Genomic DNA, 26160 nt, shown 5'->3' on the forward strand with positions numbered 1-26160 from the left:
GATCCTGGGAAACCTTGGGCGGCGGGGAGGGGACGGTGTGTCCTGTAGTTACCCGGGGTCTAAGGTGGTAGCCGGCCTTTCGGCGTGCAGACGCCAATAGCGGAATCAGCAATGATAACTGGCATTCGCGGCCGCGCAGGTCCGGGAGGTGGGGGCGAGGGGCTCACGGGGAAGGCTGGAGGCCGGATGCCGCCGGCCTCGCGGAGCCTCTCGGCGCTGTCCATACTGATGAGCTCCTGGGCTGACACAGGAAGGCAGAGCTGAGGAGGAGGCAGAGGAGGCGCGGAGGAAGGCGACCGAGCCGCGCACCCGGCTTTGACGTCGCCCGGCTGCGGCTAGCAGCTCGCGCTCTCAGCACGTAGCGCACAACGTGACCACACACAGCCCTCCTCTCCGGCAGCCTGGCAGCTCAGCAGCCCGCTCTCGGCTTCGCCCTCCTCCTCCGTCTCCTTTCCGCCTCCGCGGCGCGCACCCCCGCGCACACCCAGGGATTCCGGCCGGCGTCGAACCCTCGGCGCTCCGCCGCCCAGCCCGGGCACCTCCGCCGTAGCTGGGGCCTGAGCGGCGGCCACGCAGCCGGGGTCCTCCTCTGGCAGCTGCTCTCGCGTTCACCTCCGGATGCCAGCACTACGTTAGCACAGGCGGGGAACCCCTTCTGCGGCTCCCTCCTCTAAACTCCCGCCTGTCCCGACCGCCCCCATCCCTCCACCTGGCGGGGGCAGCGGGGAAGCGAAGAGGACGCGCGCGGTGCCGGTGGGCAAGCGTAGACGTGTGTGCGATCCGGTCTCTGCTTGGCTTTCTCCCTCTCTTGCAAGTGGCGGTGCCTGGACTCTGCTTTCGGCTCCCGGAATTGGTGCGGCGGGCCTGAGACCCCTCTTCGCTGGCGGGGCGCTCAAGGCTATTTTGGAGAATAGTGGCGGCGGTGGCAGCGGCGGCAGCTGAGGCTGGTGCCCGAGAGAGCTCCAGACGCACACTCTGCGCCCTGCCGGTCCCTCTCCTCCTTCTTCCCCCTCCTCCCTTCCCTTTCTCCCCACCCCCGTACCCCTAGCCCCACTCCTCCTCTTCCTCCTCCTTCTCTTCCTCCTCTCCCTGCTCGGCGATGCGAGCCTGTATCGTGTAACAGGATTGGCGTTGCAATGGCAACTGATGGAATGGGGGAAGGCAAGACAGCAGGGCTGGGGGCTCCGGACTGCGGACCGGCGGGCCGCTGCCGCCGCTTGACGCTCCTCCGGGGACCTTCGCGAGTTACTTTGTAAAGGCGAACCCAAACGAGGAAGCCCCTGCTCGGTGCCCCGAGTCAGAGGCCACTTCCTGCTCCGTGGCTGCCCGCGCCAGGCTCGCACCGCTCGGCACACCCGGCCCCTCGCCCGCACCCGCCGCTGGCCCAGGGCGCCGCCGCCGCCGCCGCTGCCGCCGCTGCGGAGACTCGAGCCGGCTCCCCTGGAGAACCGTTCGCCTCGCGGCTCCGCTTCCCAGCACGCCCCCTGCTCCTCCCCGGCGTCTGCGATTTTCCCAGGCGCCCGGTGTGAGTGCGGCGTGCGTGGAAGTGTGTCAGGGTATTGTGTTGTGTGAGTGTGTGTGTGTCTGTGTGTGCGTGCGTGCATGAGTGTGGGGTGTGCGGGGCTCCTGCGCTCCGCTTTCGGCCGCCGCCGGGAAAGGACGGACGCACGGCGCTTCTCTCTTCCGCGAGCGATTCCCCGGCACCTCGTCTCCGCTGAGGCGCGAGCGGAGCGCGCCCGGCTGGCCGCCGGCCTCCAGAAGGTCCCGCTGCGTCCCCCCCGGGCTGGATATGTTCATGTTCACGTGAAGATGGATTTAGTGTACGGTCTCGTGTGGCTGCTGACAGTCCTCCTGGAGGGGATCTCTGGCCAAGGAGTATACGGTGAGTGGAATCGCGACGCTGTCGTGACCTTGTGATTCTTAGGTAAGACAGGCTGGTGAGCGAAAATGCACGACTCGCGCCGTTCCGGGGCCCCTCCCGGCGTGGCTTTTGATTTACACTTCATCACGTTATTGGGAGTGATAAGGAGGCAGCGAGCGCGCTGCGGATTGGGCTGCGAGCCGCTCTCCGAGTGCCTCGGCTCGGGTTCAGTGTTGGGTCGAGCCGGCAGCCCCGCTCTCCTGCGAATGAGTGACTTTGCACTTGATTTATCGCCTCTGGGGACCGGAGCTCTAGCAGTCTTGGGTTTAATGATGATTGGGCTCCTTGCAGTCTTTGCCGTCGGTGTCGCCGTTTCCTCCGAAGGGAAGCTTCGAATGTGACCCTAGTGAGCGTCCCATTCCTCTCTGCCTTCCGTCCCCCTCCCCCAGCTTTCTCCTTTCCACCTTTTCCTTCTCTGGGGGGAGACGGCGGAGTGGAATGCCTCCTTGACTTGATTTTCCGGCTCTGGAAGTGGGTTGACAGTCGAGTTACATTCTGCACCAGCCGTTGCCATGAGCACTGACTTGGGAGGGGAAAAAAGCAGGCAAGATTCTCGGTGCCAGACGCAGTTAAGGAACATGTTTATGTGAATGGATGAGCAAATGCATGAATGAACGGACAGCCAAGTCCGCGCATCTCGGCTTCGGGGCAGGACGCGAGCTCATTGCAACTGGAACACAATCTCAGTTCTCTGGAAAACCCAGGGCTGGTCGGGCTAGGATGGAGAGAAGGGCAGGCTTGTTAACTCGGATGTTTTTAAGTCCTCAAGAGCAAATCCAGGTTCCTTTGCCTGTCAGCAGTTGGCACCCTTGGCTTTTGGGACCGAAAGATACACACACACACCCTCAGGCTCTGGCTGAACTGAAATGTACGTCTTCTCCTGGGACAAGCGGGCAGTGACACAAAGGAAAAATAACTTTTGTATTCTCGAGGTATGGTGGGAAGGTTAGGACAACAGCCCTTGAGGGGACAGCAGGCCGAGACTCACCCAAAGCATCTAGGCTATGGCTGACATCCAGAAAAAATGAAATTTGCACATCAACACACCTCCCCCCACCGCCCAACCCCGACCCCCGGCTTGTGATTTCCATTTCTCTAGGGGCCGAGGCCCCAGCACCACAGAGGTTGCCCAGGGGTAAAGGGCATGAGTGTCTGTGGAAGCGCGGACCTTAGAAGTGACTTCGGAGTGGGCGCAGATGCCAGGGGACCTTGAGTCCTCGAACTCTGGGAGCCTCGAGTGCGCAGTGGGCAGCTGTTTGCGAACCGAGGCGCGAAATCCAACCGAGCCTTGACTCTCTCCGCGGTGTCTGGTCCAGGGCTAAGCCCTGCTGGGGGTGGAGGGAGAGGGTCTGAAGCGGTGAGGACTGGTCTGTGCTGAGCTTCTGCGGCCACTCCCCTTGCCTGTCTTCCTGCCTCCCTCCTTGGCTCTAGTCGAGAGATCCTCACTCTCTCCCAGCTCTAAGCATCTGATTATCTCCTCTCTCCGCACTCCCTCTTTCCAGAAAGAAATTGAGAGCTTTCTTGGTGGTGATGGTAGCGCGGCTCTTGCTGGTGGTGGTGTTGCATGTCGGATAGAGTTGCCGAGACTCTCCGGAGGTCTTACCCGCTTGGCTGATGGCAGGAGGTGGAGCCTTGAGCAGCAGGAATTCATTTAGAGCTCTTTTGACTTTTGCTGGACACTGATGTCTAGCATCTGAGAGTGGCTGGGATTCTAAGGGCGGACCACTGTTGCAGATAAACGATAGAACCTTCTCAGGAAGCTGTTCCCTAGTCTGAGAGTCTGAATTCTGCTTATCCAAGTCTTTATTTCTCTCCCATTGGTTCATATTAACCCAAATAAACAGAGGGGTCTTTTTTTTTTTTTTTTAATGTGTGTGTGTATGTGTGTGTGTGTGTGTGTGTGTGTGTGTGTGTGTGTGTGTGTGTGTAGGAGATAATGAGAGGTGGGGGTAAGGGATGTTTTGGAACTGTCTGGATTAGAGAGGCAGTGTTCCATTTTTCTGTCACTTTTTGCCATTTAGATTATTTGCCCTGGCAAGTTTCATATTAGGTAGTGGCAAAGCATAAGATCTAGAAGCATAAGACTTACCCTAGAACAATTGCATCAAAATGATCCTGTGCTCAAGCTGATTGGCATTAAGGGGGGAAGCATTTCTGCTACTTAGCTGATCCTAGTTATGAAGGTGATGATCTTCTTCTTCTTTTTTTTTTACTGTTGATGTGGTTATTAGTTACTTAGCTAGGAATAGAATTGGCTTTGTTTGAAAATTAGGCAGCATCTCTAGTCGTAAATGTCATAGCTATTAGGTGGGTGAAAACTATATTTATCTATTATTTTTCAAATCTGTCTTTCATATCACAGAAGTTAGATTCTCAAAGTGGTTACCCCTAACCTTCAGCGTCAGTGTCCCCTGGGAACTTGTTAGGAATACAAATTCTCATACCTGTCCCAGGCTTTCTAAATCAGAAATTCAGAGTGTGGGACCCACATTCTGGGTTTTTCACCTCAGGTGATGATTATGATGTAAGCTAAAGTCTGAGAACCACTGATAAAACTGCAAATTCCATTGCTCTGACTTTGTAAACCATGACCTTTCTTAACCTGAAGTAGCTTTATTTTCATTTGTGAAAACATTTATGGGGAAGAGAAGATTTTATTTTTATTTAGGCCTAAAACGTTGATCAGCTGTAAAAAGACATAGATAATGAGAGTTAGTGTAAGATTATAAAAAGTGTGTTTTGAACATTTTACGTAAGGAGTCTTGAAAATAATTTAATTTAAAAAAGCAGGGCAATTATAAACAGACACATCAAAGACTAGGTAGGAACTTTGCCAGCATAAAAGTCTATGCCACTGTATCCCTGTATTTGCCTGTGTTTGCAGATCTAAAACCATCCATGGTACACACAAAGGATTACTTCTTAATTTTGTCTTCTAGTAGCTAGAATCAAGAGGAAATAAAATTAGTTTATAGGTAGTTTAGGCAAAATCATTTCATTGTGGTCTAAAATTAATTACAAGAGTTAGAAAGATATCACTGTGACTTTTCTTCTTTGAAATAGCTGGTCAGTCCCTTACTCTACTGCTCACCTGGAAAATTCTGAGCATGAAATTCAGATTTTTTGAAGTAATTGGGAATATTTGTTTTAATGCATAGTTTATATTGTCTCGAGTTAACTCTAATTGTCTTCCTGTTGTGCTTGATCTGTTTGGTCCTTTGTGAACTACTTAAGTATAAAAGTTTCTGCTATGGATCTAGGAACTTATCATCATTTATCTGGGAATATTGCTTAGCAGACTTACTTCATAGTAGCTGAGATTTGTGGATATGTGGCATATGGGTAAGGAAGATTATCCTTTGATTTATATCTGCCTGTCTACCATTCACCAATGATTCTGATGTTATTAAAAAGCAATTTTTTAAATGATATTTTCCCTGTAGATATCTATATTTGTGTAGTCTTCAGAATAAGTTTCCTTAATTATATATTGTCCCATCTTGAATTTTAAAAAGTTATTTGTAGTCAAACCTTTTTAGTAAAATAATCTTGGAATTGCAAAGCTTTATTTTAATATTCTTTTTACTATATTAAACATCACTGAAACTAAGAAGTCATTAAAGAACTGTGAACTGGTACCCATTTTTGACATTGTGAATTTTATTGCACTAAACTCATTGCATTAAGTTTGGGAAAACTAGTAAACATAGCATTCAGGGTCAAAATATAAACCCCAGTTAAATGTATACTAGTGCAATACTTAGAGCAGAGTGATCCAAAGTATTTTCTTAGTTTTTAAAGCTTTCTTTGTAAATTATTCTGTGGATGTTTTATTTGTTTTTTAGAGAACCTGTTGATAATTACATAATTTTGAGAGTCATATCTCTTGTAAACTTCACAATTGTCTTCTTTAAAAAGAAACAAACAAACAAACAAACAAACTACTGTATTTTTTACCTCCGACCTATTATACTCATAATTTCCAAGGAGGTTAATAAAAGACTATAATTGCTGTTATAATAATTGTTGTTGTTTAGTCAGACTCAGTCATGTCTGACTGTTTGCAACCCCATGGACTGTTGCCCACCAGGCTCCTCTGTACATGGGATTTCACAGGCAAGAATACTGGAATGGGTTGCCATTTCCTTCTTCAGGGGGTCTTCCTGACCCAGAGATGAAGCCCACATCTCCACAGATTCTTTACTTAGCCACCAGAGAAGCCTTATAACTGCATTAGTGCAGGACAAATCCCCACTGCAATTGAAAAACCAAGTAAATGTCTTTGAATAGTTTTTAAGGGGAGCCAAATCAACAGATGACTTGGTGTCTTAATATAGTTAATGTACTGCCCATAAATAGCTTGCAGGATGTGCTAGAACCAGTAAATTGAATAAATTTATCAACGTGTATGACAAATTAGCAAGCTATATGCTCTCAATTCAAGTAATATCAATTAATCTCACAAATTTTAAGAATGACACCTCAGGCAGTAGCTGACAGAAAAGATTGGTGGAATTGAGAACCAAAGGATTAGGTAGAGAAGAAGGATCTGGAAGATATTTCAGACTGTCAGTGGGTTGAATCTAAATGTACAGCTTGACCCTAAGGGATAAAAGTGCTCTGGAAGGTCAGTTGACCATTACATCTGGTCCCAGAATATTGTCATCCTCACGGCAAGATTATCCCAAGGTGCAATGAATTGTGATTTTTAGCCCGTTTGAGTTTGGAGAAACCTTGTGATCAGGTACCGCTTTTTGATTGAACACATATTTATAGGGTGTCAGTCTGTGGGAGGAGGGAGGATGGACTTTATTGAATGTTGTTTAAAAAAGTAAATCTGAAGCTCTTTCATATACAGTTAGCTTTAACCTTTTCTCTTCCCACTTCTCACTCCGTTATCCCTATGTACATCTGAGAACACACACACACACACACACACACACACACACACACACACACACAGCACATCCTTAATCATCACTGCTTTGGTCACCATCACAAGAAAAAGTAGGCTGTTCTTTGTATCTTGAGATGATTTTTGTCCATTCAAAGTTGTCCTTACTGTTTGTGTTACTGAAAATTCACATGCCAGATGAGCAGATTATTTTATACAGTATCAATTACTCATGTCCTGTTTGTCCCTGGGAAGCCTCTAAGTGATTTATTAAGTATTTTAGATTGACCAGGTTGCACATCAAGCCTAAGAAATCATTTTCTAGTGAACAAATCAGTGAGGATGCCAGGGTCCTGACAATTAGGAATCAGAGGTTAAAAATTTAGGGGTGAAGCAGTGCTGGTGAATAGATGTCATAAAAGAAATTCAAGGAATGCATTTTTCTTCATCATCTTTGCTTAATTTTATTGCCTCTGGTACCAGCTCTTCTTACTGATATTGTAAAATTCTTTTCGTTTTTGTTTTGTAAGGCAAACTACCTTGAACTTATTTTTAGAAATGGGGAATGAGCAAATTCTTCAGGAAAAAATGTGCTGTGTATTCTTAAAATGTACTGTTTTAATGTGACTAGGGTAAGACTCATGGGGATGCAGCTAATTGCATTAGCCTATGGATTCAATTTATGTCTTAAGATAGTGTTAGGAACCATGATCTTGGGTTGCTTTCCATCTATACAGATAATTAATCATTCATGTTCTCAGGCCTGGTTCTCATGCTTTGGGAAGAGTCTTGGAAGAGATAGGCTCAAGGCTTGCAATCAACAAAATCTAAGGCAAAGAGCCAGTTATACCCTCCTAGTCCTGGAACTGAGCTCTTGGCAGCTGCAGTGAACTAAAGGAATGTGCTATCAGCTCCCAGTTGAATTGGGGAAGATCTTACTTTCCCTTTTGGCTTTTTGGAAGGACAAGCAAAGTATTATACTGAATGCATTTCAAGTATGAATAGGGTGAACGTTTTTAGCTTCACTGTAATTGCCGTTAACTGAATAGTCCCTCAAAATGAAATTTCATTTCTTTGCTTCAGTGACTGTCAATGTAAATATATTACTTAGAGCAGACTGAATAAATGATTTCATTCATAGAGCACTATATTCTATTTTTATTTTCAAATCCAATTAATAAACTTTTGGTTCCGTAAAATCATAAAGTTGCAAGTAAGAGACTTTATGATGGCATTAAATCATCTCACTAATTTATGACACAATAGCTTTGTATTATGCTAGTCAGACAGTGGTCCTATGTTCTTTGTGACTTTTCTTTACAGAAAGAAATTTCACAACTCTTTTTCCACAGTCTAGACTTATTCACTGGAATGATACTTTTGCCATCTTGCTAAAATTCCTCATCTTCTTTATTGGGTATGCACTTAGTTATTTCCCATTGTATGCCAGTACAATTCCATTTTTGTTCTTAACTATACCAACTTCAACTGATCCTAGTTAAGCTTTTTTATATTGGTTTCTTACTACTCTTCCAAGATACTATTTCCAAGATACCATTTCTAATCTTCGTTTTCAAACACTTTATTTCCTTTCCTGTTGATGTAATTGAATTCAGGAAGAAAGATAATTTCCATTTCATAATCCAGATCATACATTCCCCAGGAGTTCACAATCACAGAAAAGAATTTCAAATATTAGGAACATTTTTTTTTTTCCTTTGGCTGTTACACATTTACCATAAATTTATCAGTTAAAGACATATTATGGTAGGAGTAAAGGTATTAGATATTATGATGTAACTTATTATTTCTTTTAGTAAGCTACCTCTTTGCATAACAATGGGAGACATCAGTTTCTTACTGTTCCCCGACAAAACTGTGCCAAGGACTATTATGTGGTTGGCAGACAGGGTCAGATATGTGACATGCTGCCATATCTGCAAGCAGCACATTTCTTGTCCTCTTTTGTTGTAATGAGAGTGGGAGGGATAAAAAATAATGGAGCGACTCTGTGGAAAGGGAAATACATATATATATCCGAGAGAGGAAGGGTTGGTTCATAGCTAGGCCTCCCACAGGACTAAAGGACAGTAAAGAGGGCACTGAAATCTCAAAGAGGTGAGCAGGAAATCAGATGCTGGCCTGAAAACAGTATTGGAAAAGTGTATCTGCCCTTTAAGTGGCAGCAAACCAGCAAAAAAAAAAAAAAAAAAAAATCTAACTAAATAGAACTTTGTTCATGCATGTCAAACAGAGGAAGAAAAAAAATGGCTACCATTTGATATAAAGGCCTCTTCAGGGACATTTTTCTGATCTCCTGAATGGGAAAAATGAAGAATTCTTAAATAGGACCTATAGTCCCAGTGGACCAGATTACCCTACCTGCTAATTGATTGTACATAAGGAGAGAGAGACACAGATTAAACATTGGGACATTCTCTCCGTTATTTCTGCGGAGCTGTGAATTGAATCCAGGCCTCCCCTCAGGTCCACTTATTACTGAAGAGTTGGAGGCCCCCATGAACTCAGAGTTTGCAAGTTAATTGAGGAGATAAAGCCAAGTGGAAAAACAATCAAGACTGAGAAATATACAAACATTTGACCCAGGACAGGAGAAAGCGCTGATAGCTGCCATGGTTGGAGGAAACTTGAAAAAGCTGGTACATCATGATTTGAATCTTTCAAGTAGGTTGGTGATATATAGGTAAAAAGAAAGGAAAGGGCAGTGCTACAGCACGGATTCCAGCTGCAGGAACAGGAGGCAGAGAGAAAAATAACCCTGCGACTTGTTGCTGTTGCTCAGTCGTTAAATCGTTTCTGACTCCTTGTGACCGCATAGACTGTATATGGGGCTTTCCTCATGGCATGCCAGACTCCTCTGTCCTCCACTGTCTCTCGGAGTTTGCTCAAATTCATGTCTGTTGCATTGGTTATGCTACCTAACCATCTCATCCTCTACCACCTTCTTCTCCTTCTCTACCACCTTCTTCTCCTTTTGCCTTCAATCTTTCCCAGCTTCAGGGTCTTTTCCAATGAGTCAGGTCTTTTCCAATGAGTCAGCTTTTTGCATCAGGTGGCCAAAGTATTGGAGCTTCAGCGTCAGCATCAGTCCTTCCAGTGAATATTCACAGTTGATTTCCTTTAGGATTGACTGGATTAATCTCCTTGCAGTCCAGGGGACTCTCAAGAGTCTTTTCCAGCAGTTTCTCCAAAGTTTACTCCAACTAGAAAAATGTGTCCATCCTTTAACCTTTGGTAACTCTCCCTTCCCAAAGCTTGTAAATCTGTGAAATAAATTTTACTGGATAATACCCTGAAACTTGCTCAGGTATTTATGTCCACCAGATTCCTAGGTTTGTGTCTGTTCAATGTGAAGCCACCTAACCTGCTCATCAGAAGAAAAGACAGTTATCTCTTGAGTTCCTGTAGGATACTGAGCCCTCCCCAATTTGAGGCAGTCTTAGGAAGCTTTGAACTTACGTAGGGGATACTTTTGGAGTTAAAGTCAAAGACTTATCAAAGCTTTTTTAGATTGTCTACTACTTAGAAGCAGTGAACTGTGAGTCCAGAATGACTTAAAACATCATGTTCTTTACAGATGTGCAGCCACTGAGATGAATTCATTGCCCTTAAGAAAAGAGAGATATGTGCTTTTATTATTATTATTATTTAAAAAAATTCTCATTCAGAGAAGGATGATGTAGTTGAAAACTCTTGGTGAATTTGGGCTTTCTTTTCATTCACCTGCTGCTCTACTGCATGACCACAGGCAAAAAAAAATTTTTGTAATCTTTCTACCCCTCAGTTTCTGTATCTAATAAACTTTTAGGAAAGTGGACTGTTAAATAAGGAAAATGTAAATAACAGCAAAAATAAAGTATGGTTGCATTTTATATCTGGAGGAGAGGGAGAGTACATAGCGACTGTCCTCAGTCTTAGAAAGACATGTTCAGGGATGCAACAATTGGATTCTAGCAGGAGTGCCATTTGGTTCTCAGAACAGAGTAAGGGGGCAGGAAGTAATAGAGAGCAAGCAATTATAATCTGGAGAAAATAATTCTCATTTGTCAAACGGAAAATAACACAGGTGGTATATTGTAAATAGTGCATGTAATATTCATATGTGCACAAGAATGCCATTTGGTACTCTATCTTGTATGCCTCTGTGTTTGGTGTTGCTCCTTGGGCTATTCTCCTCTGAATTCACAGAACCCTGGAGTTTGTCCTTTTGCTCCTTAATGGCGGGGGTGGGGGTCAGGGTGGAGAGCTGGTATCGCTCCTCATTTATGAGCTCCAGAGACTATTAATGTCACCCTGACCTTATCATAATGAGTATATTTATATGTGTTCAAATATGTGTATAAATATCCCTTTTGTATCAAAGAGCAAGAATAGTCTCAATATCATGCCATTTTGAGACTAAATGGAAAATAACACTATAAATAAAAACGATACCTCCAAATGGGAAAAATAGGGATTTATTTGTAAGAATACAAGTAATTGATAATTTAAAAATAAAACCAGATAAAGTGAGAATAAACATTAAATGAAGCTGTCACAGATTTATTGTGTATTTGCACAATTGCACTCATCTCACAGGCTAGCAAAGTAATGCTCAAAATTCTCCAAGCCAGGCTTCAACAGTACGTGAACCGTGAATTTCCAGATGTTCAAGCTGGTTTTAGAAAAGGCAGAAGTACCAAAGAACAAATTGCCAACATCCATTGGCTCATCAAAAAAGCCAGAGAGTTCCAGAAAAATATCTACTTCTGCTTTATTGACTATTCCAAAACCTTTGGCTGTGTGGATCACAACAAACTGTGGAAAATTCTTCAAGGGACAGAAATACCAGACCACCTGACCTGCCTCCTGAGAAATCTGTATGCAGGTCAAGAAGCAACAGTTAGAACTGGACATGGAACAACAGACTGGTTTCAAATTGGAAAAGGAGTACGTCAGGGCTGTATATTGTCACCCTGCTTATTTAACTTATATGCAGAGTACATAAAAAAACTGATGAACTGGATGAAGCACAAGCTGGAATCAAGATTGCCAGGAGAAATATTAATAACCTCGGATATGCCAATGACGCTCTTATGACAAAAAGTGAAGAAGGACTAAAGAGCCTCTCGATGAAGGTGAAAGGGGAGAGTTAAAATGTTGGCTTAAAACTCAACATTCTGAAAACTAAGATCATGGCATCTGGTCCCATCACTTAATGGCAAGTAGATGGGGAAACAATGGAAATAGTGACATATTTTATTTGGGGGGGCTCCAAAAGCACTGCAGATGTTGACTGCAGCTATGAAATTAAAAGACACTTGCTCCTTGGAAGAAAAGTTATGACCAATCTATACAGAATATTAAAAAGCAGAGATATTACTTTGGCAACAAAGGTCCATCTAGTCAAAGCTTTGGTTTTTCCAGTAGTCATGTGTGGAGGTGAAAGTTGGACTATAAAGAAAGCTGAGCGCCAAAGAATTGATGCTTTTGAACTGTGGTGTTGGAGAAGACTCTCGAGAGTCCCTTGGACTGCAAGGAAATACAACCAGTTCATCCTAAAGGAAATCAACCTGAGTATTCATTGGAAGGACTGATGCTGAAGCCAAAACTCCAATACTTTGGACACCTGATGCGAAGAACTAAGACCCTGATGCTGGGAATGATTGGAAGTGGGAGGAGAAGGGGACAACAGAGGATGAGATGGTTGGATGGCATCACTGACTCAATACACATGAGTTTGAGTAAGCTATGGGAGTTGGTGATGGACAGGAAGGCCTGGCGTGCTGCAGTCCATGGGGTTGCAAAGAGTTGGACATGACTGAGCAACTGAACTGACCCAAAAATGACCCAAAAGTGAGTGACTAAAATTGCTGTTTCCCATCTAGTCACGTAGTCATTAAAAAAAAAAAGTATCTGTAGAATTAAATGATAAGCCTGGGACCTTATACACCATTAAAAAATGCATTGTTGTATACAATGGATTTAAATTATCCTTGGTAAACACTCTTTTCTACTTTTCAAGGGTGAAAGATAATTCAGCTTGATAATACCCATTCACATAATTAAGTACATCAGAGAAATTCTTCAGACTAGTTTTCTAAGTGTCAGATTATTAGCTCTATAATGGTTGGGAATGTTGGTAAGGTGCTGTAACCAAACCAAAAGGTCATCTTTACTTTAGACTTTAAACAGACAACAAAATCATTAGTTGGAAGCAATTTTGCCCATTATATGGAATGAACAATACTAGCTTGGCTAGGCATGCCGCTTAAGCGTATGCACACAAGCAGACTCTGACACACACAGGGTTAGCAGATGTGTGGTTCGGTAGTTGTCAGTCTTATCTTGGCATATATCAGAAGTAGTGAAGTTATCATCAAGAAGTTGTATAGTTACCGGTTTTTATCCTGGTTCTGAACTTGCTTCTTCTTTTTCATGGCTTATTCTTCACCATTGCTGTGATTCTTCTCTTATGCTTGTCCGTTCAGTTCAGTTCAGTCGCTCAATCGTGTCCGATTCTTTGCGACCTCATGAACTGCAGCACGCCAGGTCTCCCTGTCCATCACCAACTCCTGGAGTTCACCCAAACCCATGTCCATCGAGTCAGTGATGCCATCCAGCCATCTCATCCTCTGACATCCCCTTCTCTTCCTGCCCTCAATCTTTCCCAGCATCAGGGTCTTTTCAAATGAGTCAGCTCTTCTCATGAGGTGGCCAAAGTATTGGAGTTTCAGCTTCAGCATCAGTCCTTCCAATGAACACCCAGGGCTGATCTCCTTTAGGATGGACTGGTTGGATCTCCTTGCAGTCCAAGGGACTCTCAAGAGTCTTCTCCAACACTACTTATATTCTTGTATTCACTTGTATTTTTATTTAGTTTGTGTTTCACACTGGACTATATTACCTGTACCTTTTTTTTTTTGTTCTGAGCTGTTGTATTAATATTAAAGTTCTCTGTTTTAGTTCATAATTAATCAAACCTCAATTTGGGGCTGATTTTGGTCTTAGTCATATGTAGGTTTGTGTAAGTATAGTTTCCTTAGGAGGCACAGCTCTATTCCATTTTGACCATTCCCTGCCATATTGCAACGATATAATGACAGAATCACTGTAAACTTTGAGATTTAGAAACTTACCCCTTTTTACCCAAGACAAGAATAACTCCTGGTGGGCTGCAGACTTTTCACTCAGAGGCTATTTATCCTCTGATGATTTCCCGTGTTGCACCAACAAGCATCCCTCCAGTCACAGCAGCTGGGATTCAAAGTGGCCTTCTTCCTGCTTCCTGTGATTTCATGATTTACTGTTGAACTCAATTATAATGATGTGATTTTGCTTGATATTTCAAAAAACATTTAAGTTTTTAATTTTCCGTCATCAGTGAAAACTCACTGGTTAATGTCTTAACTCTCTAAGCTTACTTATGCAAAGAAGTAAATACTTTGAAACCTTTACATTTAATCACCTCTCCAGCTTTAGAGAAACTGTAAAGAAGATATCCATCTTTCTATCTACACACAAACTACACCTATATTTGTATGTAGAGTATATATGTATATACTGTAGACTGTATACTCATACTGTAACTCTATATGTGTGTGTGGGAGTGTATGTGTCTCTGTTTGCTGAGTGTGTCTGATGGGAGCAGTGGCTAAACTTTCTGCTGAGCTTGAGGGACTGGATGGCTTTCTTGCTTCCCTTACAAAGCTGACTCTGATTTAGTGTTGAGTGCAGTATCTCTTCTAATATTCGTTTTGTTTTTAAATATCTTTTGTGATAATTCCTTTTTGTACTATTTCCAATTTGCCACATTACCTCCAGGAACTCCCATTACTTTCTGTATTTTTCCTTCTGTATTTTTGCAATTGACAGAAGAGACGTGTTTCTTAGCTGGGTAAGAGCAATACATGTGGTTTATTTTACCGGCAGTATAGTGATGTATAAACTTGAAGCCCAGTCACTTGCATACTCAGAAGACCATCCCTCCTGCTCTGGTAGCCAGGTCTTTATACTGGTCTTTTTTCTTTTCCAAAATGGGATTTTAGAGCAACAGGCACATCTGTCTTCAAGTGTGGATTCTAAAATATATTTTTAAACCAAGTTTAATTGACTTGGATTATCTATCTTCTTTTTCCATCTATCATTGAAAAATAATCAAACATAGGATACCATAATTTTTTCATAGAATAACTGCCATCTTACAAGTGCCTCCTATATGCCGCACCTTCTGCTAGGAGTTTTATGTACATTATGCCATATTCGATAATCTTTGAATGAGGTAGATGAGAAATCTGAAACTCATAAAGTTTGACTAACTACCGTATAGTTACTAATGGCTGAATTTGAAATCAAATGTGAAATGGATATAAAAATAAATATTTGTATATATCCTTATGTATATTATTAAATTATATTCACATATGTGTGTGTAGACCTACTATGACAGAATCATACAAGTTACCTGAATCATCTTATGCCATTTCTGAGACATTTCAAACACTCTATATTTGAAATGCAAATTGGGTATAAATTCTAGTTTTTTGGCCAAGAAATATATATATATATATATATATATATATATATATATATATGTATGTAGCTCATGTCAGCACTTCACATCACAATTTTCTTTCTTGGAAAAGGAAGATATGATTTATAATTTCATTTTTTTTTTTTAGAATCAAAATGCCCATACTGAGGGCTCTCTCTGCTATAATTTATTTTTGGACTGGGAGGATATTTTAAGCACACTCGTAATTAGTGACCTGTAAAAATGAAGACGTGGCTCTACTAGATATTCTGCAGAAGTAGTGATATTTCTCCATGTAAAATACGAAGCATTATGCTTATTAAAAAAACAACCACTGTCAAGTGTAGTACTTTATTTCCCCCCAGGCTGATTAACAGTCACTGGCCTTGGTAAGATTGATAGTTAAATGTGATATTTGGCCTGATTTTTGCCTTGAATTCCCTCCGGGTATTGCTTGAGCATTTTTTTGCAAAGTTAATTGAGGAGACTGTATCAACGGGTTTCTTTTCTTGAAAATCTTGTTGTGCTCCAGAGGACAGTTGATTGCAAGCTCTGCCCTTCTCTTAGCTGCCAGGGAGTTCCCCAAACCTCAAAGCTTACAAATTAGTGCAGTTTAGTGATTTGTTTTAGGCTTTTAGCTACAGCATTTGCTACTATAAAAGTGATTTTTTTTTCCTATGCTTTTTGAATGTGGTTATTGTGTCATATAGTATAACCCTGTACCATTCTGGCTATTGTGTGATTGATACAGAAACTGCTTCGATAGGAAACCATTTTAAGAGAGAACAGGAAAGGTATTATATTCAGCTGTAGTGCCATGCATTTCTAAACAGCTGATGTTTTCTTTAACTGATCACCACCCCCCAAATTTTCAGAGGCAGTTGAGGCTTTAGAACTTTAACTCTTAATTTGGTCTGGTTGCCAGAGAAGTGCCCTGAAATTCATTATGCACTCATAGTTCACAATTGGGAATTCATTAATTTTTAGTATAACTGTGTTATGATTGTTGCATTTTAAAGGCAGACCTCTTTATTTGAAGAATATGGGGAAACATCTATTTTGTGAATTTTTCTCTGAACAGTGCTTCTTAATACTTGAGCCAGATACTTGAAACTAGTGGTCTGTGACTTTCTGCACACTGGAAATTGTGATAATGTTGTTAAATGGAGTGTGCCATCATGTATTTTGAAATTTAAAAATCTCAAATTAAATCACAAACTTTTGTAAAGGAATATAGTGAAAGATGAATCAAATCAGTGTTCAAAAGAGCTTAATCATAGATTGTATGTTTTTACTGCTTCACATATTTAATGTTGTATTTCAGAGTACTTACAAAAAATAGTGCTCCCTGTTTTTGCATCTTTCTTTTCTTCTAATTTTTCTATCTTATGATACTTTGGAGGCAATGGTCTGTTTTGGATGAAGTTGCACAGTGTCTTAATGATTTGGTATAAAATTATATACCAAAAGCGTTGTTTGTCTGTATGTTATGGTTTATAATTTAATTGAATATTATATATATTAAGAGCTTCTCTGGTGGCTCAGATGGTAAAGAATCTACCTGCAGTGCTGGAGACCTGGGTTTGATCCCTGGGTTGAGAAGATCCCCTGGAGAAGGGAAAGGCTACCCACTCCAGTATTCTTGCCTGGGGAATTACATGGACAGAGGAGCCTCCGTGGGCATCTGTATGTTATGGTTTATCATTTAGTTGAATATTATATATATTAACAATATTTATTCAGTTGAATATCTAAAAAAGCTGGAATAGGTATTCTTAGAACAAAGGATGAAATAGCTTACAAACTTGAAAATGGTATTTAAATATCTTCAGTTGTGACAGAAAGTAAAGTCTATATATTTTAAAATAGCTTCAGAATCTTTTCTGGTGCCGTAACTATCGACTGTTTCTCATTCATTGTACGTAACTGTCATCCTCCCAACAATTATTGTGACATCCCAGAGGTTTTCTCATTATTAATGAAAACTGAGCATTTGTACAAATGGGAAGTGTTTGATAAAGCAAAAGATGAAAACTGGTAAAGCAAACTTCCAACATACTATTGTGTGTTGCTCTGGGGGGGATTGAGTTTGAAGTTGCAAGTGGAGGAACAACAGGTGAGTTAGTCTGATCATGATATTGGCCCCCACACAGGCAGAATCAGCTGGAATCACTTGATGGCTATTACAAGGAGATAGTTGGGCCTACGTCATGGGAATTTGGAGAAGGCAATGGCAACCCACTCCAGTGCTCTTGCCTGGAAAATCCCATTGATGGAGGAGCCTGGTAGGCTGCAGTCCATGGGGTCGCTAAGAGTCGGACACAACTGAGCGACTTAACTTTCATGCATTGGAGAAGGAAATGGCAACCCACTGCAGTGTTCTTGCCTGGAGAATCCCAGGGACGGGGGAGTCTGGTAGGCTGCCATCCCTGGGGTCGCACAGAGTCAGACACGACTGAAGCAGCTTAGCAGCAGCAGTAGCATGGGAATTAGTAGAATGGATCAAGGTAGGATGAGGTGTCTGCTTGTCAGGGGTTGAGAGGAAGATTAACGAGCAGGTAGTTTCCTGGGAAGTATTAGTTGCATAGTCGTATCTGATCCTTGTGACCCTGTGGACTGTAGCCCACCAGGCTCCTCTGTCCATGGGATTCTCCAGGCAAGAATACTGGTGTGGGTTGCCATGCCTTCTTCAGGGGATCTTCCTGGGGTGTGTTCTCTTGGAACTACCACTGGAAGAGAGGGAGGGAGCCAGCATTCAGCAGACAGAGAAGTTGAGCTGTGACTCAGTTACAGCAGAGTCTCAACTGAGTGAATGGGATACTGTGAAGTTGGAGTAGACTTCAGAGATGCCCCAGATAGAGGAAAACCCCTTTTCACCCCGCCCTTTTAACTAATCACTGGGTGTGGATTGCCCCTGGGGAAGACGTAACATTTCTCAGGATGAGGTGGCTCCCTTGGAGTGAAGGTGAAACCTAGGAGGAACTCAACCGTGAAAGCTTAGGAGGTAACACCCTTGGGAGCTGGGGGAATGAATGTCTTCATGCAGAAAGGATTCTGGACAGTGCATCACATCTTCTATGCCTCTCCCCTTAGGGAGTTAGTATTTGTTTGCTTGTGAAAGTTCATCTCATCTGGTACCCAGTCCTCTGGAAGCAGGCCTCTTTTCTTAGCGATACATACAGAAAGAAAGTCTGTGGGATGAATTTCAGTCCCTGCTGCTACCCCGGATCTCAGAACCATCGTCATCCTTGATCTCTGATATTCATTATCTCTTATTTTTTAAACTACCTTTTCTAGATTTTCCTTCCCCACAGTGAACAACTCTGATGGGCTGGATATCAAGCATAGAGAAGTAACCCCAAAGGGCTTGGGATCCTGGTCACTGTGTCCTTCTCAAGCTACTTCCACAGCTGTTACATTTGTCAGTTTGCTTTCAGCATTGGGAGGGAGCACTGACAGATATTTAAGTGGGTCACCTGGGTGCCTGATGTCTTCTTCCATCCTCACATTAAATTTATAGTAGTCTTGCCTTCTCTTAACAATCAGGGTTAATTGTCCTTGCCTGGAAGGTAAGGTAATTTTCTTGCCTGCTTGTCTTTTGCACTGTGGCTAGGTGGCTGCTGTCATAGGAGTTTGAGATCCTTGTTCTTTTGTGGAGGTTTTTGTTACTCCCCTGGAAGCCAGGACATCTTAGCCACTTAGAGTCTATACTTACGGGGAGTAAAGCACAGATACCTCAAGTGGGTTACTGGGAGTGAAGGTAAATGGGACTCTTGGAGTTTTGTGTTCTACTTGCTAAGGACACAGCTCCACATGACTGTGTGCTGAGTCGCTTCAGTCATGTCTGACTCTTTGCCACCCCGTGAACTGCAGCCTGCCTGGCTCCTCTGTCCATGGGATTCTCCAGGCCAGAATACCGGAGTGGGTAGCCATTCCCTTCTCCAGGAGATCTTCCTGACCAGTGATCGAATTTGAGGTCTTCTGCACTGCAAGTGAATTCTTCACTGTCTAGTCACCAGGAAAGTTCGCAGCTCCATACAATGGTCATTAACTTAAGGTTCTACTACTACTGTGGGTATGGTGCCTGATCCACTCAGGGTATTATCCCCAGGTTTCTCTGTCAGCTGCTCTTTCAAAAGACTGTTTCATCATTCTGTCAGATCAACAGCTTTTGAATGGCACATGGTGTGATATAACCAGTGGATTATATGATCATATACTCATTGCTGTACCTTTTCTTTTTTTTTTTTTTTTAACTCTTCAATGGGTCCCCGTGTTCAGTGCAAGGTTATGAGTGATCCTATTTGGGTAGATAACATATTCTGTAAGCCCCTGGATTAAGGTACTTGCTAAGGCCCTGTAGGTAGTAAATATAAACCCATACCCAGAATATGTGTCCGTTCTTTCATGTCTGAATGGAGTCCAGTGTAGTCAATTACCACTGAATAGCTGGCTGGCCTCCTTGGGGAATGGTGTACATCGGGGTGGGGTGGGCATTTAGCAGCAGCAGTAGCTGGATAAGCTTGATGGATGGGAGCCTGTGCTGCTCAATCTGCAGTGTCCTACTTTTCACTGCGGCTGCTTTCTTCCTGCACCTCTCGAACAACACTGAGGTGACTGACAGCAAGCTGACTGATGTCGACGGACCAAGTCATTCCGTCTATTTGGCTGTTAATTGCTTTACTCTAATTACTAGTGCTCTGTAAAAAGCTATCCAAAGTTAGCAATTGAGAGTGGCCACTTTATTATGTTCATGGATTCTGTGGGCTAGGAATTCATACAAGGGGCAGTCAGAATGGCTCATTGTGGTCCCATAGTTTCTGGACTCTTACCTATTAAGATTTGAAGGCAGAGGGTGTCTTGGCCTCTCGGGACTGGAATCGTCTGGAGGTGTCTTTATTCTGGCCGAGAGCTAGGACCTCAGCTTGTTGGCAGGTGGAATGCCTACATGTGTTGTCTCCATGTGGGCTTTCACGTTGTTTGGGCTTCATCACAGCATGGTGGCTGAATTCTAAGAGCGTGTATGCCTGGAGAATAGAAGAGGTCTTCTTGGATCTTGCTTTGAAAACTGTGCATCAATTCTATGTGCTTTTGTATGAAGCAGAGACAAATGTCCACCCAAGTTGAAAGGAAGGGACTATAGATCTCCCTAGTTGATGGGAATAGTACCAAGTTCACTTTGGAAGATGTTCACATTGCACATTGGGCAACTAGGGAAATTATTGCAGATTTCTTTAGAGAGTACAGTCTGCAACATGACTCGTGGTGGATGCTCTCTTGAGGGCAGTAACATGCTAGACAAAGATCTGTCTACTTTGTGCCCACTCTAGGTCTCCAGCCAACCAACCAGCCAAGCTATTCACTGCCAATAAATACACAAGTAGATAAGTATATATTCTTACCTCAGCAACTTCTCTTTGCACACACAGTGTGTGATCCCTGAAGTTGTGTCCATGGTTAGATTTCTCCTCACTGCTGACTTTGAATGGGCTTCCCAGGTGGCACTAGTGGTAAAGAACCTGTCTGCCAATGCAGGAGACATAGGAGATGGGGGTTTGATCCCTGGGTCGGGAAAACCCCCTGGAGAAGGGAATGACAACCCATTCCAGCATTCTAGCCTGGAGAATCCTATGGACAGAGGAACATGGTGGGTCACATTCCATAGGGTCACAAAGAGTCCTGCGGGACTAAAGCAATTTGGCATACTCACTTTGAAGGCACCCCCTAGTGGGGCTTTAGGGCAGGTGCAGTGCCTTTGTAGTTTACCACATAGCAAGCCAGTGTTGCCTGGTGGCTCAGAATCCACGTGCCAGTGCAGGAGGCCTGGGTTCGATCCCTGCACTGGGGAGATGCCCTAAAGGAGGAGATAGCAACCTACTCCAGTATCCTTGCCTAGGAAATCCCATGTGCAGAGGAGACTGGAGGGCTATAGTCAATGAGTTGGATATGACTTAGTGACTAAACAAAAACAACAACGTCACATCAAGCCAACCCATCTAACCACCATATTTGGCCTTGGTGGTTAGAAGGACGTCTCATGTCGTCACAGGTGTGAGTTGAGATTAGTGAGCCACTGTTCACTATGCAGGTAGATGTAGGGGTCTGGACCACCTCTGCATGTAGCTCACTTATGCGTTCTCTACTTGTGCTCAGGCCCAGGAATTCCATTTTTATCTAATAATGGATTATTTCTGGGCTTGCTTGATCTTGCCTGGTTTGACTGACAGAATCCAGCTTGCAATGGACATTTTTGGCTACAGTGTCTCTTAATAGCCTATGATCAGGCACTCTGCCTAAACGAGGCTCAGGACATCATACGCTGTTTCCAAATTATTTTTAATTCTCTACTGCAAATGGTTTAGGGTTTCTTAAAATCTTTAGGTGTCTGTGTTGTAATTCTCTTACTGGGATTTGTCATAAATTCTATATGGTGTTTTCTCCCACAATAGTCTAGTACCATGGAGTTGTGTAGAATCATTTTGCTGAAATATCAGGATTTCTTCCTTTATGCCTGTACTTTCTGCAAAGCCTTTGACTTCCCTGTGGCCCATTCCTACCCAGCATCCTTCTGTCACACATGGTTAAGTAGATGAGAGTAGTGTTCCTAGAGTAAGACATGTTCCTTCCTGAATAGAAAGAGGCCTGATAGGGATTTTGCTTCTTTCTTACTGATGAATAATGTGAGATGCAATTGTTTGTCCTTTCCTTATGCAGACTTGTCCTCCTATTACTCAGATATTAGAGCCCTAAAACTTTCATTGTTAAGGTGTTTATTTTGCATTCTCTGAGCACATGTGTTTTACTAAGTTTTTGAAGTATTATACTTGCTATTTTTGCTTATCTGGCTCACTTAGTAGGATGTTATTAATATAATGGACCAGTGTAATGCTTTATGTAATGTCCATTAAGTTCATATCCTTATGGGCTGTATTATGGCAAAGGATGAAAAACTTGCTATAGTCTTGAGTCAGGATGGTAGATACATACTGCTGTTTGCCCCATGTGAGTGAGAAGTGTTTCTGGTTCTTCTTCTTGATAGAGATGGACAGGAATGCATTTCCTAGATCAGTTGTCAAGTACCATGACCTAAAGCTGTGTCAATCTGCTCTAGTGAAGATACTGCCACCAGTCACACACTGCAATTGATGCTGCTACTTGGTTGAATATCTGGTAGTCCACTCTCATCTTCCATCATCCATTTGGTTGTTGTGTTGACCAGACTAGTGAATAAAATTAGGACATAAGGCCTCATTTCAGGTTATAAGAGTGGCATCTATATCATCCATTCCTCCCAGTAGACGATATTGTTTGTGATTTGCTAGCTTGCTTTAGGGCTGAGATAATAGACGTTTTAGAGAATCCCTCACCCTAGCTGCCACTCTGCTGCTTTTTATGATTAACTGTGCCATCGTTGCTACTGATGCTTAAGTGCTTCGATCTGGCCTCTGTTATTTAGAGATCCTATCGTTCCCACGGCTGTCAGGGAATCCAATTCTGTAACGACATCTCCTACTGTCAGTCCTGACCACAGCAATGTCAAGACCCCTGGTGCAGACATAGGCAGTTGGTGATGTGTCTGGCTTTAAACAGTATGTGCGCTCAAGCTTTCCCACTCATTTAACCTTTTAGAAATATTCTTTTTTAGTCACTCTATGATAAGAGTATAGTGTTTGGTCTGGTTAGCCCCATTTTCTGGAGAACCCAGAGATAATGTAACCCCTTTGTCCTTCCTCCAAATAACCAGTAGTCTCAGTAACATTTTAAAATACTCCATTGTCATGACTGTATTTTTACATCTGATCAATTACACATTTCTTGGTTTCTAAGATAATTGTTATGGGATTAAATTGTGTCCACAAAATTCATATGTTAAAGCCCTAAACCTCCAATGTTACTGTGTTTGGAGATTAAGCCTTTAAAATGGTAATTAAAGTTAGATGAGATCAGAGGATGGGGCTCTAATAAAGCAAGAGGACTGCTGTGTGTATGTAATAAACCACACCCACACACAGGTATGGACACAGCAAGAAGGTAGCCATATGCAAGCTAAGGAGAGGGGCCTCTGGAGAAAACAGTCCTACCAGCACCTTGAACTTGGATCTCCAGCCTCCATAACTGAGAGAAAATAACTTTTTGTGGGTTAAGCCCCCCAGTCTGTGGTGTTTTCTTATGGCCGTTCTTGCCAACTAACACAGGGCTCAGTGAAAGAAACTACTATGATAGTACACATCTATCCCCCTTACTAGAAATAAATGCACTCTTTCTTTTCATCTACTTTTCCATTATATGCTATATTTCTGGCATTTCTGTAACCTCTGTGTGGGTGTTTTCTTGGTGTTTCTTATTCTTCTTACAAGGACAAAAGTCCTCTTGGTTTACAGTCTCATACTTCTGATTTAATTTTTTTAATGACCTTCTTAAAAATTTAATTTTATTTTAATTACCTTTATTTTAAATGCCTAAGCTCCAAGCAATGTAACGTTAGAGGTTTAGGGCTTTAACATATGAATTTTGTGGACACAATTTAGTCTGGAACAATTCTCTTGGAAACCAAATGTATAATTGATCAAATGTAGAAATACAGTGCATGACAATGGAGTATTTTAAAATGTTACTGATACTACTGAGTATTTGAGGGAAGGATAAAGGGGTTCCAAGGAAATGGAAATGGAGAATCCATTTCCTTGACATTTCCAGCTTCTGGAGGCTGCCCATATTGACCCATGGCCCATTTTTCCATCTGCAAAGCTAGCAGTGTGGTGTCTCTCTGTGCCCTTTTTATATAGTCACATCTACCTCTGATTACCTTGGATGAACCCTGAAATCTAGGGTGTTCTTAGTATTTTAAGGTAGCTGGTTGCAACTCTAATCTCACATGTAACCTTGATTCTTTTTTGCCATGCAAGCTAATATAGTCAGTTTCTGGGGATTAGGATGTGGAAATCTTAAGGGATGGGGCAGTGTTCTGTGAACAACAGTAATAAATTGATGCCAACCTTCCATTGTTTTTCTCAAATGCATGGGTAGTCCCTAGCAATAACCACCTGAATCTGCCCTCCTTATGTTACTGTTTATCCCAGCCTGTCAATACCTGAGACACTGCATACTACTTCCTCTCGTATGTCATTATTTCTGTTCGTCTAGGTGAGAGAGAGAAAATCACAAAAAAGGTCAAGCAGTCCTCATCACAGATCTCAGCAAATCTCAGCAAAGAACTGTTGCTTCTGCAATATTCCTGTGATGAATTTATTCTATGAAAGGGAAACTCGCTCAGTTGTGTCCAACTCTTTGTGACCCCATGGACTATATAGTCGATGGAATTCTCTAGGCCAGAATACTGGAGTGGGTAGCCTTTCCCTTCTCCAGGGGATTTTCCCAACCCAGGGATTGAACCCAGGTCTCCCTCATTGCAGGCAAATTCTTTACCAGCTGAGCACAAGGAAAGCCCAAGAATACTGGAGTGGGTAGCCTACCCCTTCTCCAGTGGATCTTCCCAACCCAGGAATCGAACGGGGATTTCCTGCATTGCAGGTGGATTCTTTACCAACTGAGCTATCAGTATAGATTTTATTCTATACTCCTGGGATTTGTTACTATTGTTTCGTATTTCTTCTATTTCTTATGTTCTCTAGACAACAATTTTTTTATTTTTTATTTTAAAGGACCTTAACTATGGCAGTTTCAGGTTTTCTTATGTTGAAATTTTTTTTCTCGCCATCTAATAGTCTTACTGGAAAATAAGGCTCTGCCAGGATAGCACCCATACCCACCAGTGCTCCATGAATTGGTCGTTGGAAGTAAGGGGGATGAAAATGGACATTACATGGTCTGTCAGTCAGTATCATCTTCTCTTCAGCTTGGATCTGGCTCTGACTTCCAGCTACCCTCTGTGGTAATTTTGGTCATACATGCCAACTCTTAAGGTATTTTGAGATCCTGATTTCCGAGTTTTAATCCTGATTCTTTTGAAAAAAATTTAAAGTGGTATCTTTTGTTTTTCTGTGAGGTATGTGGACTCTTAGCTCCCTGACCAGGTATCAAATATGCATCCCTGCAGTGGAAGCGTGGAGTCTTAACCACTGGGCCACCAGGCAAACCCCCAAAGTGGTATATTTTTTCCACTCTAAATTATCAGTTATTGGAGAAATATGTGTGTATGTATGTATGTATATGATACTGAAAAAGTACTTACAATTTTAAAAATTATTTAAAAAAGTATATGGTACTGGTTTTTTATGCAACCTCCATTTTTCTGGTTTGCCAAAATTTTCTAAGACTTATTTTCTCTCAAGAAATAATTATATAAATCCAAAGTGACTTTCATGGCATCTTCATAAGTTTTACATTGTAAAGTACCGCCTAATTCTATTTTAAAACATATATATGTTATAAATATTGGATACATTGATATTTTCAGATAAAGGAAAATTACTTTGTGAGTTTTCCGTCATTGCAGTTAGTCTTAATTATGCAAAATTTAAGAACAGTTGTATGTCATTTGAGACTTCTATTGATAGTGGTATACATATAATGAAAGTTCAGGTGTCTCTCTAAATAATTTATTATGTCATTTTAGAAGTTCTATACTCAGAAATAATAGGTGAGATGAATATTGGCTATATTTAAGTTTTCTGTGAATAACTTATTCCAAACAGTTTGAGATGTTCCAATAGTACTTTGTAGTAAAGGAAAATAGTATTTTCTAACAAGGAAATCTTTTTCATAGATAATGCTTATCAGAGTGTACCCAGTGCTCAGTCACTCAGTCGTGTCCCACTCTTTCTGAGCCCATGGACTGTGGCCCGCCGGGCT

General features: G+C 42.4%; 1 protein-coding gene across 1 annotated transcript in view; it reads left to right on the forward strand.

Moving 5' to 3' along the window:
- MDGA2 (MAM domain containing glycosylphosphatidylinositol anchor 2) overlaps positions 1051–26160 on the forward strand; it is a 928200-nt gene continuing 903090 nt past the window's right edge. The window contains exon 1 of the mRNA XM_018054380.1: positions 1051–1882. Coding sequence (XP_017909869.1) covers positions 1603–1882 — 280 coding nt within the window. The 5' untranslated portion in view covers positions 1051–1602. The remainder of the gene's footprint in view (positions 1883–26160) is intronic.

The sequence above is a fragment of the Capra hircus genome, chromosome 10, assembly GCF_001704415.2.
Source record: "Capra hircus breed San Clemente chromosome 10, ASM170441v1, whole genome shotgun sequence".
In the NCBI taxonomy this organism is placed as follows: domain Eukaryota; kingdom Metazoa; phylum Chordata; class Mammalia; order Artiodactyla; family Bovidae; genus Capra; species Capra hircus.